Source organism: Phocoena phocoena, chromosome 1, assembly GCF_963924675.1.
Source record: "Phocoena phocoena chromosome 1, mPhoPho1.1, whole genome shotgun sequence".
Classification (NCBI taxonomy): Eukaryota; Metazoa; Chordata; class Mammalia; order Artiodactyla; family Phocoenidae; genus Phocoena; species Phocoena phocoena.
In genome coordinates this window covers 88,570,689-88,586,184 of record NC_089219.1, presented here as the reverse complement: position 1 = coordinate 88,586,184, position 15,496 = coordinate 88,570,689, and the positions used below count along the sequence as shown (strand labels likewise).

The 15,496-nt window shown below is 38.6% G+C and overlaps 1 protein-coding gene across 1 annotated transcript in view; it reads right to left on the bottom strand.

Moving 5' to 3' along the window:
- The window catches only part of MFSD14A (major facilitator superfamily domain containing 14A), a 38,009-nt gene extending 30,584 nt beyond the window's left edge, over positions 1-7,425 (bottom strand). The window contains exon 1 of the mRNA XM_065877095.1: positions 7,289-7,425. Within this exon, the coding sequence (XP_065733167.1) occupies positions 7,289-7,372 (84 nt within the window). The 5' untranslated portion in view covers positions 7,373-7,425. The remainder of the gene's footprint in view (positions 1-7,288) is intronic.
- Between the last annotated feature and the right edge of the window lie 8,071 nt (positions 7,426-15,496).

Below are 15,496 nucleotides of genomic sequence, written 5' to 3'. Positions count from 1 at the left end.
GTCTGCTACTGTATCATCTATCACATGGGTTTACTGTACACATACATGAGATTAAAATAATAAAAAAATCACTAAAGACTTAGAATGATTTAAATTCATAATCTTATTTACCCCTTCTAACCTTTCAAGTTAGATATGTTATCTCCATTTTACAGTCCAATACAGCATATAAGAGATGGATCAGTCAATCCAGGCAACTGCAAAGCCCACCCAAGTCTGGAGCTACACTCGTTGCATGGTTACACTGCATATATTACCACAGACTGTTACTTAAGAGTAGGGATCCAATCTTAACCATCTTAGTATCTCAATGCATAGCTCAATGCCTAGTATAGAAAGGGTATTTCATGCTCATGGACTGACTGATAACCCTTATCATGAGAGTCAGTAGCTGTTAAATGACTTAAGTCACTTTACCTCTCTTAGCATTTAGGGGTAAACTATTAATTTCTTACCTAAATCCTCATCTAACTCTCAAATTCCACATCTATGATTGTCCAATCAATATGAGTTTATGAATCCAGCAGTTATTGTGGGGAATATGGACTTTAATAACTTATGTTATATTCCTATCAATGAATCAGGGACTTATATGGGTTGTTGGCCAGGAGAAAGAAGTAATTCCACCAGTAACTGGGCATTATAATCCTTTTTATTAAATAGAATGTTATCATGTGAGTAAACCATGAGAATAAGCCAAACTGAGGATCATTCTTCAAAACAAAGGCTTAGACTATTAAAAATGTCAATATTATCAAAAATAAACAAAAAGCTATTCTAGACAGAACAGACATGGCAACTAAATGTAATAATTAAATTCTGCACCCAAAAAAAGACTATAAAGGACGTTATTGGGAAAATTGGGGAAATGTGACTGGCCTATATATTACACAATATTATTGTTATCAGTGTTAAATTTTCTGAATATAGTGATTATATTGTGGTTATGTGGGAGAATATCCTTATTCTTAGGTGATGCATCCTGAACGTTTTAGGGATAAAGTGTCATGATGTCTACTACTAACTCAAATGGTTCAGAAAAAAATGAAAAAATATATAGAGAGAAAGGAAAATCAAATGTGGCAAAATGTTAACAATTGCTGAACCACAAATCTATGGGATGGGCAAATAGATATTCATTATGCTATTCTTGCAACTTTTCTGTAGTTTTGAAAATTCTCAAAATAAAAGTTGGGGAAATAAAAAACACAACGAAAAAAAATAAGGTTATGAAGGAGAATAATTTTGAACTTAGAATTTAATACTGACAAGTTATCAATCGAGAATGAGGATAAAATAAATCTTCAGAAAGAAACACTGAATTTTCTCTGAACAATATACAACTAAGTTTACTAAAATAATTTAATGTAAAAGTCTTACACAAAAAAAGACAAAGATTCTTAATTATAGACATCTAAGACCTGGAGCTTTTCATGGAAGAACACTAAAACAAAAATTTCTATAGAAAATACCATAACTACAGAGCTGCTTTCCTGGGATCCTGACACATTATGGAATAACTGGAGGAAATAAGGCTTTACTACTAGTAATTGGTATCGTGTTTCCTCTCTCACAAAGTCAGCTGGTGTTTTCTTATTTTCTATGACCTTAATCAGGCAAGGCAAGGTTTACTACATTTGTGAACAAAAAGAAAACTGATCCTTTATATCCTGAAAGTATGAATCACCATAAACATGTAGAGACACCATTATACTAATTAAGTCACTTTGGCTTAACTTGCAGCGAGACTTCAGAATTATTTTATGGATGCATTATGGATCAATTTAAAAGAGATATCCAATATTTGTATATTACAGAAGTGAAGAGGTATTGGTTAGACTGCCCCTAAACAGAGTGGAATACACTTCCTATAAATATTCAACAAGAGTATAGTGAGGGGCTTCCCTGGTGGCGCAGTGGTTAGGGGTCCGCCTGCCGATGCAGGGGACACGAATTCATACCCTGGTCCGGGAAGATCCCACATGCAGCGGAGCGGCTGGGCTCGTGAGCCATGGCCGCTGAGCCTGCGCATCCGGAGCCTGTGCTCCGCGGCGGGAGAGGCCACAGCGGTGAGAGGCCCTTGTACCGCAAAAACAACAACAACAACAACAACAAAAAAGAGTATAGTGAGATCAAGTTTTACTCTTAAAAAAATAAAGAAGGTTTACAGCTTGAGATTGTACTGCTTTGAGGTAAATTTTGAAAAGATAAGTAACTTGACAATCTATTGCATCCCTCTCCATTCTTGAGGGGAAAATATGCGGCTGACTGTTAAATCATTACATTAAGTGCTTATCCCCATGAACACCGAATTGCTTACACAGTTCAAATGACTACAAACTAAACTCACTAAAAAGGTAAAATAAAATTAAAAAACCCCCATCAACACAAAAATCAAACTGTCACCAAAGTCTAAGACGGAGCCTAAGCTCAAGACCGGTCTTAGGGTAATCTCTAATTACTCAATTTATAGAGCTAAATGATAAAATATAGACCACCTCTTGTTTTAAAAAGACTCCCTAAGAAGTATTTCCTGTGGTAGAATTCATAACTGTATTTATACACTATTGAGAAAGTACACCTATTATTAAGAATAAGCTACTATATCTGGCTCTGAAAGAAACAAACCCATTTCAGGGATCTTGATGCGCCCTGGCTGAAATGGTCACCTGTTACTTTAATTGACACTTCTAATTCAAAAAAATGCCAAAAGACAACTCAAGCTTTTAAATAACTGAAAATTTTAAATCATACATACTTATCAGAATGATACTTGAGAAAAGCTATTCTTTTTACTTAACTTCAACACTTCAACTGTAAGTGAATTTCCACAGATGATGTTGGAAAGCAGGTCTTCAAACTATAGTAAGACAAACTGGAAATATAAACTGAGAAAACTGTTTACTAATTTACCCTCAAACACACTAACCTAAAGCAAATGTTGACTCAAGGAGGTAAGGAGGTAAGTCACTCATGGTTCTGCCTGCCACAAGCTTGCAAAGGACATATATACATCCTGATGTTTCTAGGCATGCTCTACTGATTTCAAAGAACAGCTGCTTTTTGAAAGGCACCATGGCCCTCTTCATGGCTTGCACTCTAGGAACCAGAGGCTGCTCTCTGGGGGCTACAAAGAGCTATTCTGCAACTCCTTCAGCCATCCTAGCAGGTGAAGAGTGCAAATGATCAGAGCTTAGGTCCAGACATTTGAAATGATTTTTGACTCCTACTTATTCTGATTAAAATCAGAGATATCAAGAATAAGTAGCTGGTGCTCTGCATCTCTGGGCCTATCTGAAATGCCAATTTTACTTTTTTCAGGTACTTCCAATAAAGCAATACACATATGCCTTGCTTTCTATCTAATTTTTAAAGTCATTTTACCAATTCACTTGTGGAAAAAATGGACATTTTTCACTTTGTCAGAGACGCAGACTCACAACTGTATTCACAAAACAATAAAGATCACAATACAAAACAAAGAAAACTTTAAAAAATCATAAGGAAAATTCTATCTTTGATAATACAAATAACTCATGTAAGTAATTCTTTGGCTCTTAGCCTCTACCAAGAATACTTATAAGCTATCTGCTAATACATGGTAATGATTTAACAACAAAACCCGAAGCATTCTAAAATGTCAGAATGCACTTTCAATTCAACTGTCCTAAATGGTCTGCAATGAATAAGAGATGTAGCAAAATGTTACATACATTAAAACATAATTAAACACTGTAATCCTATGTGCTGATGCTTCAAAAAGCAAAATCACCAATAATGTCACAGCTACTTTCATCAGTAAAATGGTATAAGTAGATGATTAAGTAAATATTTATTGAATTTAACCTGTGAAACTATTCTTTAGTTACTTATGTTGTTTTCATATAGAACAACTGTTCTTAAACTTTCAGGAAATATGGATCCTTTTGTGGAATCTCCCTAGAAAAATGTGTAGTCAAAGAAAATTTTGCAAACAACTTCAGGGTGAACAGACCCAAGTTAAGAATTCCTGATACAGAATCACACACCTTCACGTAATTTATCTTAATTGTGTACTACTCAAATGAACAACATAATAGTCAGCCTTACCCTGGCTTCAGCGCCAATTGAAATACAATTTCAAGAAAAAAACATTTAGTTACTTATGATTAACCTGGTTCGCTTAGAAGGGTTCACTTCTTCAAAACTGTTAAAAACTACAATAAGTATGTGCTAAGCTTTTGACAAATTAACAGCTCATTACTAATTTTGTTTATGAATATTACAACTGGCTGATCAAGCTTACAAAGATGCCATTAGCAGAAGGACAAAGCAAAATAATCTTAACATTGTTGAACACTAGGAAGAAAATGGAAGGGGATCAGGTCAGTACCATTGGCCAGGGATGTGAAATACTGTTCAGAGCCTGTCATGTATGACCATATAGCCTCAGACACATGGATGTTCATAACAGTAGTCCGACCAATTTTAAGTAGAGAGGTAGAGAAGTAAATGTCATTTTAAAACTATTTTTATGACTATAATAGTTCCACATATTTTCACTTACAGCTAGAGTAGATTAAAATACAAATACTGCAAAATATTACCCTGGCACTTCTAGAAATATAAATATCTCCTGATTATATATGGGAATAAATAAAATTACACTAAAAAATCATCTTAAGGGCTTCCCTGGTGGCGCAGTGGTTGAGAGTCCGCCTGCTGATGCAGGCAACACGGGTTCGTGCCCCGGTCCGGGAAGATCCCACATGCCGCGGAGCAGCTGGGCCCGTGAGCAGGCCCGTGAGCCATGGCCGCTGAACCTGTGCGTCAGGAGCCTGTGCTCCGCAACGGGAGAGGCTGCAACAATGAGAGGCCCGCGTACCGCAAAAAAAAATCATCTTAAGAATGTGCTACTAGACACATTTTTAAAAATCACTTTAAATGTGTTTTTATCACTTTAAATTCACATAGTAGGCCCTGTAGGATTAAAAGATGCATAAACAAAGTCCCTATTCTAAAGAGGTGTCCAGTGCTCTTAGAATGGAAAGTTCAGCATAAGTGTACAAAGATGATAAATGATAATACCCCCATGCCCACATCCCTCAAAAGAAGCTTTCATTTATTTTATGATGGGGGGGGTTAAAAACTGTATTTTGTGTCCAAAAGCAAGCTATGAATTCACTACAACTTCAGTAAATATCAAGATAAAAAAAAAAATCCTCTTCCAAATTGCCCAGGATTTAATTGCTATAAAGCGAAATTTAAAAAGTCAGAGGTAACAAATCTGAACTTTACAAGGTAAAAGGTGTGTTTCTTGAAAACAGCTTCATTCTTATCTTTTATTAAAAAAAAAAAAAAAATACTAGGAGCTTCCCTGGTGGCGCAGTGGTTAAGAATCCGCCTGCCAATACAGGAAACATGGGTTCGAGTCCTGGTCCGGGAAGATCCCACATGCCGCGGAGCAACTAAGCCCGTGCACCACAGCTACTGAGCCTGCACTCTAGGGCCTGCGAGCCACAACTACTGAGCCCGCGAGCCACAACTACTGAAGCCTGCGCGCCTAGAGCCCCTGCTCTGCAACAAGAGAAGCCACGCAATGAGAAGCCCGCGCACCGCAACGGAAGAGTAGCCCCCACTCGCCACAACTAGAGAAAGCCCGAGCGCTGCAATGAAGACCCAATGCAGCCAAAAATAAATAAATAAATTCATTTAAAAAATTACTAATCTTAAATATCACTTGCTTTTACAAAATACAATTCTTTGATGCTTCTATTTTGTAGATTGTAGATGAACTTAAAATATCAAATCCCTATGATTGACAAAGGCAACCAGTATTCTTTCAAGCTATTTCTCTCCCCACATAGTAGTTCTAACCAACTTGGTCAAAAGAGCCATGACAATTCATAACTGACTTAATCAAAATAATGTTTTAATTAATTAAATAATAAATTAAATACAACAAAAAGATCTGAAGACTTGAATTTCAAAGTTTCTTTTTTCACCAAATGTCAAAGCTATGACATCTATGGATTTGACAGTTAACTAAAAGTATATTCTGAAATTGCTACATATGTCCCAAGCTTTCTCAATTTTAGCAGAACTAACTGGGCCGTATTCTGAAATGCCAAAAGAAAGTTGTCTCTGATTTCAAATGAATTTAGCAAATCCTCAATGGCGACCTAATTACATATTTAGCACTATGCTAGTAGCTGAGGGCTCCAACAAAACACAAACAAATATGGAAAAAAGGAACCATTTCTGCACATTTCTCGGAAAAGTGAAGTATGTATTTCACCTTTGCATTCTATTTCGGAATGTGATATCAAAGAATGGAACAAAGACCAGAGAGTGTAGCAACGGAGAAATTTCAGCTAAAAAAAAGTATAGGCCAGTTATTGTCAATTAAAAGGCCTACGTCCCCTGCCGGTTAACAGCACAACGCATAAAGTTGACTGTGATGACAACTGTTTCTAAAAAGCAAAAATTTTTTTCTTGCCCTCAATCTGTCTTCTTTTCAAAGGTCTTCCAATCCTCAGGCCATGATCAACTCTACCTAGTATTTTTTGTTTTAAAATACACCAGGTGATTTTAAAACAACAGGGTGATGACTCTTCTTTGAAAACTAGCAGATTGAAGTCTAGGCCCCAGGTGTCCTCCGTCACGCTCCAGACTGCGGGAAGTGAGGAGCAAAGCCCACCTTCTGACAGTGTTTACCGTACTGGACGCAGCCAAGAGCAGGAGCACTGACCCAGAACGCCGTGGAAGAAGGGAGCGAGCGCACTACGGGGCCCTAGCGGGGTCGCCGCGCCAGATGCCACCCGGTTAGCAGCATATGGGAGGGCAGGGATTGCTCCCGGCCGCTTCCAGAGCGCGGCCACGGCCTCGCGGGGCCTGGACGGCGCAGGCGAGGCTGCGGAGGTGAAGGGGACGGCGGAACCAGCTACGACCCGGCGACCCGGCGGACCGGCCGGCAGCGGAGCCCGGCGTCGATTCCTCCCCGCGGCTGAGGCGCTCGTGGGCTCAAGGCCGCAGGGCCTCCAGGAGCGGCCAAAGGAAAGGCTGGCAGGTGCGGGAGAGGCGGGCGGCTTCTCCATTCGAGAGGACGGGCCCCGGAGGCCGCAGGCCGGGGCGAGGGAGGAAAGCCCCTGGAGCACAGGCACTGGGGGCCCGGGAGCCCGAGACACCGGCACCGCGGGAGGGGTGAGGGAGAGCGGGGGCAGCCAGGGGCGGCTGCAGGCTTCAGCGTTGGGGGCAGAAAGAGATCCGGGCCCCAAAAGACCCTCCCCGGCGCGGTACCCCAGCTCACCGTGCCTCCGTCCTTAATGATGATTTTCTTGGCCAGCATGATACTGCGGTTCGCGGCCCGTTTCTTCTTCTTCCCCTGGGTCATTTTACCATCCTCGATTCCTGGCGTTGCTGCAGCCACTCCCGGGGCGGCCGGCCCCAGCGGCGAGTGCCGTCCCGCCACTACTGCCGGGCCGAGCCGCTCGGGGCGCCCGCCGCCATCTTGAAGGCCCGGCCTGCCTCCGGCGGCGCGTCACATCGTGCGATCGGTCGACCAGCCCGCCCCGCCCACGTGACGCGCCCCGCCCGCTCAGCCGCTGGGCAGTCTGCGCCCGCGGAGGGAAGCCCCGAGGGAAGAGGGCGGCGCGCGGCCGAGGCAGCCGGTGGAGGGAGCGGCGCGTGGAGAGATCCGTGTGCTCTCCGTTCACCAGCTCGCTCAGCCCTCACCACAGCCCTGGGCGCTGGGGACGGTGTTAGAGCCCCTAAACAGAGGAAGAATTTAAGTTTCTAAAAGTTACCTACTAGTGGAAGTACAGCTGATAAACGGTTGCACTGGAATTTTAACCAGGGGTCCTCAACTATGAGGGCTGTCTCCAACTGTGTTCTAACCAACACCGGAACCGAAGGAAACGGTTGAAATAGTTTTACAGAAATAGTGGGTGACTGAAGGAGTAAAGATAAACTGAGTTTTCCTAGTCTTTTGTCATTCTGGTGCCGGGGGCGGGGGTAGAGAAAGCCTGGAGCTCAGCTGAAGCCCGCCTGTTTCCAGGAGCTCCCTGGCCCCAGGCAGGATCTTTTCTCTAATCCCTGCCAATAAAAATGTACATAGTCTAGGCCACTACCTGTTTTACCGTGTTGTTTAAAAATTAACGTTGTTAATTAACGCTGTTAACAGTTGTCACAAGTGGAGTATGGACTTCAAATTAAAGTATCACGATGTTAAATGTGCGATTACTGTGTTATGTAAGAGAATATCCTTTTCCTTAAGAAATATACACCGGAGTCTTAAGGAGTGAAGGAATATGATGCATGCTACCTACTCTAAAATGGTTAGGAAATAGCATGTATGTATTTGAGAGGAGGGGGTTGAGAGTGATAAAGCAAAATGGCAAGGTGATAAAAAAAATAGTGAATTTCTGTGTGGTGGTTTTAAGATATCTTCACAAATTCAGTGATATTCTCTTCTGGAAGAGGAGGAGTCTAATTCCCCTTCTCAGGAGTGTGGGCTGGGCTTAGTGGCTCTGTTATCTAATAGGATATTGTAGAAGTGACGTATCTGACTTCCTAGGCTAGGTCATAAAAGGCTCTGCATCTTCCCGCTAGCTTTCTCTTTTTCATTCACTCAGGACCCAAGTCTAGTGGAAACTAGCCGCCATGTCATGAGGACACTTAGGCAGCCTGTACTGAGGCCTTCCACCAACAGATATGTGAGTGAGTCATCTGGGAAGCCAGTCTTCCAGTCCTGCTCAAGGCTTTGGCTGACAGCAACCCATGCCAACATCCTGACTGCAACTTCAGGAAACCCTGAGCAATGCCTGCCCAGCTAAGCCACTCCTGGTTTCCTGACTCTCAGAAACTGTAAGATAAAAAGTACTCGTTTTAAGCCACTAAGCTTTGGGGTAATTTGGCACACAGCTATATAGATAACTAATACACAGGGTAAAGGGAGTGTATGTTCTTGGTACTATTACTGCAACTTTTCTGTAAGCTTGAAATTATTTTAAAATGTTAAAAAATAAATTTGATTGAATTTTCTATTTCGATAACTGACTAGACATAGAAAACAAATCAATTTCCATGGAAGGGAGAAGAAAGGCATTTTAGCCTGATAATTCAAGTTACATGTTTCCTCAGTAAGTAAACTCAACATTTGTTTAAAAATATTCTCTTACTGAAACTGACTTGAAGTTCTTTAGAGAAAGTAAGATGAGATAGATTTCATAGTTAAATCCCCAGGAGTTTGTTTTGGATGGATAGAGAGGGCTGGTAAGATCATTTATTGTGTGGTTACACTGACCTTTTTCAAAATCATACTTCATCTAGCTGCACCAGCTTTATCATCCTTAACAACTGATTATTGTTTAGTCATTCAAAAAAATATTTGAGGGCTTCCCTGGTGGTGCAGTGGTTGAGAGTCCGCCTGCAGATGCAGGGGTCATGGGTTCGTGCCCCGGTCCGGGGAGATCCCACATGCTGCGGAGTGGCTAGGCCCGTGAGCCATGGCCGAGCCTGCGCATCTGGAGCCTGTGCTCCGCAACGGGAGAGGCCACAACAGTGAGAGGCCTGTGTACTGCAAAAAAAAAAAAAAAAAAAAATTTGAGTACCTGTAAGTGTCTGCCACAGTTTTACTAGACACTGGAGATACATCAATAGATGACATGATATTTATGTACGTAGAGCTTAATTATACTGGGGGACAGAGTTATAAAACAAACACAAAATGAAGATAATTACAAATTGTGGTAAGTGCTGTTGTAAAAAAGGTAATAAGAGAAATTTAGCATATACTGAATGTCCAGAGTGTCCCAGGCATTGTGCTAGAAGAGCTGCAATAGTAAACAAGAGATGACTCTTGTAACAGACTTACTGTGCATATACTTGTGGCTTTCTGTGTGATTTGGGGTTGTGAAGATTCACAAACTTTACGTTAAGAGGTTGATGTGTCAGTTAGGGTTCTTTGGTTATAGTCAACAGAAACTAGCATTAGCTAACATAAGCAAAATGGAATGATTTGGAAGGATCCTGAAAGTTCCCAAAATTAATGAGAAGGTGAATAATCAGGCTTGAAAACAGGCAAGAACCAGTATTTGGAAAGTTCATGAGAACACTTCATGAGGCACTTTGGAAGGGAGAGAAATCCCTTGGAGAGAAGGGCAAGTGGCTGAAGTAAATATTCCAAAAGAAACAAGATTGTATGGCAGAATCCAATCCCCCCAAATGTGCCGTTTATTAAAGAAACTGCACTTTACCATACAAACAGAAGAGGGCCTCCTTAACTATGAAACCGTCACCTACATTCTTTCACCCCTTCCTTCTGTAGAACAATCTGTTCTTGCTGATCCAAGAAAATCCTACATTGTTTTACGAGGGACAGAAAAAGCCACCAAACCCCCATAAAAGGCTACTATAAAAGGAAAACAGAAAGTGAAAACTTTTAAATTAATAGAAAATACTACCCTCTAGAAAATATGAAGCAGAGGAAAACTATATACATCACTCCAATATGAATTAAATATCATTAAATGAGCAACTGCAGATGTGAAAGAATGTAACAAACTGTTAAAAACTCAATAGGAAGATGAGAGTTGATCAAACTCAGGCAATTTACTGAAATAGTAAAATCATCTAAAAAATGAAAACTAAAGTACAGGGTTCCTAAGAGAGAACAGATACACATGAAAATAAGGAACATGGAGGAGAGGAATAAATCAGCTATAAGGAAAAAAAGAGAAAATGACATGGAAAAAATTATCTGGGCCTCCAGGAAAAAAAAAAACAACAAACAAAGTTAATATTTTTTCCAAAGGGGGAAAAAAAATCAAATGGTGCCAGATTTCTTGACAATAACACCAAGCAACACAACAATGGAGCAACATTTTCAAAAAAACTCAAAGTGTGAGCCAAAGATTTTATAGTTCATCAAGCTGTACTTAAAGTATCTAGGCTCTAGAACAAATTTTAAACATGCTAGAACTTGAGGAATATTGTACTTACAAGCCCTCCTTGAGTACTCTACTATAAGAGCTTCATCCAGCCAAGAGTTGATTGGGGAGCCTTCAGCTAAAGTACTGGTGAAGAGTATTAAATATACTTAAAATATATTTAATTTTATAACAAATGCAGGGACTAGGTTGAAAAAATAGTGTGTAAATGTTATATGTTCTAAAACATTTCGAATAGAAATAAGGCAACTAAAAAATATGAGAAGATGGAAGGAGTAGAATAAGTTCATTGGTTGTCACAAAGGCAATTAGATGGGAGTCAAAGAACATTTAAAACGGCAAATAGTAGAAGCTTAAGCAAAAAGAGGTCTTTTATGGCATTACATAAAATGTTATCAGTAAAAAGGTAACCACTAGAACAGAAAACCCTTTCTAAACATAAAAAGAAATTTTAAAAGCAAGGAACACACTCCACATGGTGAAACGCAATAAATATAGCAATGTACACACTTTATTTTTTTAAAAGAAACACAGGAAAGATAAACTAGCAACTAATGAAAATAATTATCTATAGGAGGTGATTAGGAATGGGCTGGAGGCATAGGCATGGCAGCTTGGCTAATCTGAGTATACTTTTTATATAGTTTTAACTTTGAACCATGTAAATGCTTCACGTATTCAAAAGCAATAAAAATTTTAAATTAAATATGAAATTGAATACAAACAAAAACAAACTAAACTAGTTATATCACAGTGATAGCAATAACCATGTAGAGAAAATAGTAATTTACGTTAACTTTTGAACATGTACTCTCAGTGGGCTATTCTAAGGACAAAGAGAACTGCAAATTTTATTCAATATGTTTTCCATTAGTAATACTGGTATTGTAGTGCTGAAACATAAGCTATATAATAAAACATATAAGCAAATATGCTAATGTTACTCAGAACCAATATTTTCACTGTAAGAGAAAAGAGAGGCAAATATAAAATAAGAAAAAAGCTTGTAATACTAATTTTTAATTGTAAACATTGATTTAAATTCATGAACTCTGAAAAATGTTATTTCCTAGCTCTGCCCACTGATATATGGCCCATAAGTAAATGGAGTTCAAATTCCATTCCCCCTAAAAGGAATAGATAGGGCTCCTTGGAGAAATAGCTGATATTCCCCAGCTTTGGAACAGGACAAGTACGAGGCAAGTCTGGAACATACTGTTGTACCTGAAGCAAGGAGGACCTCAGAGACCAATGTGGTCATGTCTAACAGAACAGAAGCTAGCTTCTAGTGACCTCCACTGGCTACTGGCTTACAATATGAACATCAAAAGGAAATGTGACTGGGAAATTCCCTGGAGATGCAGTGTTTAGGACTCCACACTCTCACTGCTGAGGGCCTGGGTTCGATCCCTGGTCAGGGAACTAAGATCTCATAAGCCCTGAGGCGCAGCTAAAAAAACAAACAGAAAAACAAAACAAAACAAAACAACAAAACTGTGACTGTAATTAGCTATAATGTTTACATTGAAGATTAAGGACAGTGATCTGGGGGAAAAAAAAAGGGCTTTGGGAACAAGAAAGGAGGGAAAATAGTCTTTTTAAAATAGAGGAATAGAAACTATATAATAAATGTAGAAGAAAATTAGAGAATTAAAAAATTTTAAATCACTATTTTGCACCTCAGTGTGATAAATGATTCAGTTAAGAATCATCAGTTGATGCTAAAACCATTGAATGAAAGGCTGATAGGAAAAAACATTCCCATGGTGCCAAAATACTACCCTAAAGAATACTAATTACTAAGGGGAGAAAATGACCTTTACAATGGAAAGATCTGTTAGTCACCACCTTGACTGAATGATTATCATCAGTAATGAGACAATCTAGAATTATGTGTCTTCTAATGTGATACAATATAAAACCTAAAAGATAATCTGAAATATTCTTTCCCAAAACATTTAACCTGAAGTTAATCAAACCTACAGACTTCCAGTTTGAAGGAAATGCAAAGAATAAAGGGAACAAATCAAGGATATTGACAGATCATGGATGGATGCCAAGTGACTTACACTCTTCAAAAAGTCACATCATGGGGAAAAAAAGCCATTGGGGTACAGGGAAGGATCTTCTAGACTAAAAGAGACAATCAAATAGAAAGTATGATCCTCATCTGAATCCTGGATCAAAGCCAAAAAAACCTGTAAAAAGTCATTTTTTGAGACAACTGGAAATATCTGAATATGAACGTAGGTGATACAATAAAATTAAATTTTCTTAAGTGTGATAATGGGATTGAATTTAATTAGAAAAATGTCCATATTTTTAGAAGTGTCCTGATAAAGCTAGTATGGCAAAATGTTAATTGTTGAATTCAGGTGGAGGGCAAATGGGTATACTATTATTTCAACTTTTATATACTTTAAAATTTTTTCAAAATGAGAAGCTAGGGAAAATTTAAATTTAAAAAAAAAGGTCTTTTAACAATGCTTACTTTGTGAGTACATGGAGATGACCCATGAATTTTTCAAAACTAAGCTGACAATCATAGCATGATTGAAGTCATTAAAACGGCAATAACAATATAAAAATGAAATATTAAAAGCAAAAACAGGGGAATTCCCTGGTGGTCCAATGCTTAGGACCCCGTGCTTTCAGTGCCGAGACCCAGGTTCAATCCCTGGTCAGGAAACTAACATTCCGCAAGCTGTGCGGCGCAGCGAAAAGGCCTTTAAGGTGAATGGAGACAAATATAAAGTAATGAAAATTTGGGGCATTATATATATATAACATCCAAAGTAAGCTTCAGATTTTAAAAGTTTAGAATTCATAGCAGTATTTTGAAACAGCTGTAAAATGAAACATAAACTCACCTCTGTCATTTTCTGTAATCCTATTAGCATCCAAGAAATATTACTGTTGCTATCTTTAAAAACCTGTTGAAGCAGCTTGCATATATTAGAAAAAGCACTTAGCATCATAATTTTTAATTGCTGTATTTACTATCCAAGCAAAATAAAATAAAATGGAACATAATAAAACTTCAGCCTAAAGGAGAAAACTTAAACCCTCAATTATTAGAAATTGTGTTTTTGTATATACAATGTTTTTTAAAAGAATAAACACATAAACTCACATCCACAGATTTTGTTTAAAATATACAAGTGAAGTCTGATTTAACACATTTAACTAAACCTTTTAAATACTTTACATTTAAAGTACATTTTTTTAGAGTGAATTTTCAGATGATTACCCCAAAACACTGTAACAGCATTCATTATTCTTTTAAATCCTCAGTAAGTTCAAGTTAAAAAAGGAAGAAAGTGTGTATCTCAGGTAAACTATTCCCAAAGGAGTATCATTACTGTTTAAAGAAGTTACTTTTAACATATTAGAAACCCTAAATAAATAAATGTAAATAAATGCATAAATGAAAAAACCTGATTAGATCCAATGGAGGGCGGATACTTAACCCCAATAAAGGATGACTGGAAATGTGGAGCTGTCAGTTAACAGTGAAGGCCTATTATGAGCCAAACTAAAGTGATGGCTACTGGTAATTTACAGTTAGCTCAGGGAGCACCCTTCTAGTTACTAGATGAGATGCTGCCCAATTCATGAATCGTCAAAAAAGCCAATTAGATCTTCTAAATAAATAAAATTAGCTCAAAATTGTATGTTAATATACAGCATAGATTAAAAGTTTATAAATTAATTTTTAAATGTCTTTTAAGTATTCCAACATTTAATAAAATTATAATTAAATATCAGAACTGAAAACTAAATACTACATATGCTACTTAGCACTGTATCTGATTGTTTTTCTGCCCTTGAGTCATGTTCAGAATCATTTCACAAAATTTCTGAAATTAAAAATGACAATATATAAATGTCTCCATAAACAATTGTCATTGCTTGTGTCATCCTCATCAGTTCAGAAGAATGTGTATGAGAGACGAATGGCCACTGTGTAAGGAATTTGGCCTTACCCAAAGAGTTCTGGCCTTTATCGTCAGGAGGTCCCAGTGAGAGGAGTGTCTTTGTTATTCATATTGGGCTCCTCAAATCACATCTTATAATTTATGCTAACATGAGCCCCTAGAGCCTGATGTCAGCTAGTTCTCCAGGGAGGGTCAGGGCTGGAGAGTGAGTTCAACCATGTGTGCAAAGAATCTATCAATCATGCCAAGTAATAAAACTTCAGTAAAAATCTGAACACCAAAGCGTGGGTGAACTTTCCCGATTGGCAGTACTTGCGTGTAGTATCATAAATTGCGGCCAGAGTATATGACATTGTCTAAGACTCCACAGGGAGTGGACAATTGGAAAGGATGACTGGAGTTTGGACCCCTCCTAGACTCTGCCCTATGTGTCTCTTCCTTTGGCTGGTTCTAACTTGTATTCTTTCTCTGGAATAAATGTGATTATAATAGCTTTCAGTGAGTTCTTTCTAGTGAATTATTGAACCTGAAGGTGAATTTGGGAAACCTCTGAATTTATAGTCACCAAGACACTCTACTATAGTACAATTTCAAATCTTTGGGATTTGAAGTTCGGCAATTTATTTCCTC